The 219-nt window shown below is 69.4% G+C and overlaps 1 protein-coding gene across 1 annotated transcript in view; it reads right to left on the bottom strand.

The window, feature by feature from the left end:
• RERE (arginine-glutamic acid dipeptide repeats) overlaps positions 1–216 on the bottom strand; it is a gene marked incomplete at its 5' end in the record, with an annotated part of 7,552 nt that extends 7,336 nt beyond the window's left edge. Inside the window, one exon of the mRNA XM_029085500.1 lies at positions 1–216. This exon is cut by the window's left edge and continues 782 nt beyond it. Coding sequence (XP_028941333.1) covers positions 1–216 — 216 coding nt within the window.
• Positions 217–219: the final 3 nt, after the last annotated feature.

The raw sequence follows: 219 nt of genomic DNA on the forward strand, positions 1-219 counted from the left end.
CGGCTGGGATGGGACAGGATGAGGCAGGAGGGGCTGGGCCGGCAGGCTGTGAGGGGCCGGCTGGGCCTGACTGTGCAGCGGAGGCTGCGAGTGAGGCTGTGAAGAGGCTGGGCTGGGCTGGCTCTGCGACACGCTCAAAGGCTGCAGAGGTGGGTGGGGCGATGGGAGTCTCTGCGGGTGCAAACCAGGGGCCTGCTGGATGTGAGAATGCGGCGGCGG

The sequence above is a fragment of the Antrostomus carolinensis genome, unplaced genomic scaffold (assembly GCF_000700745.2).
Source record: "Antrostomus carolinensis isolate BGI_N321 unplaced genomic scaffold, ASM70074v2 scaffold5936, whole genome shotgun sequence".
Classification (NCBI taxonomy): Eukaryota; Metazoa; Chordata; class Aves; order Caprimulgiformes; family Caprimulgidae; genus Antrostomus; species Antrostomus carolinensis.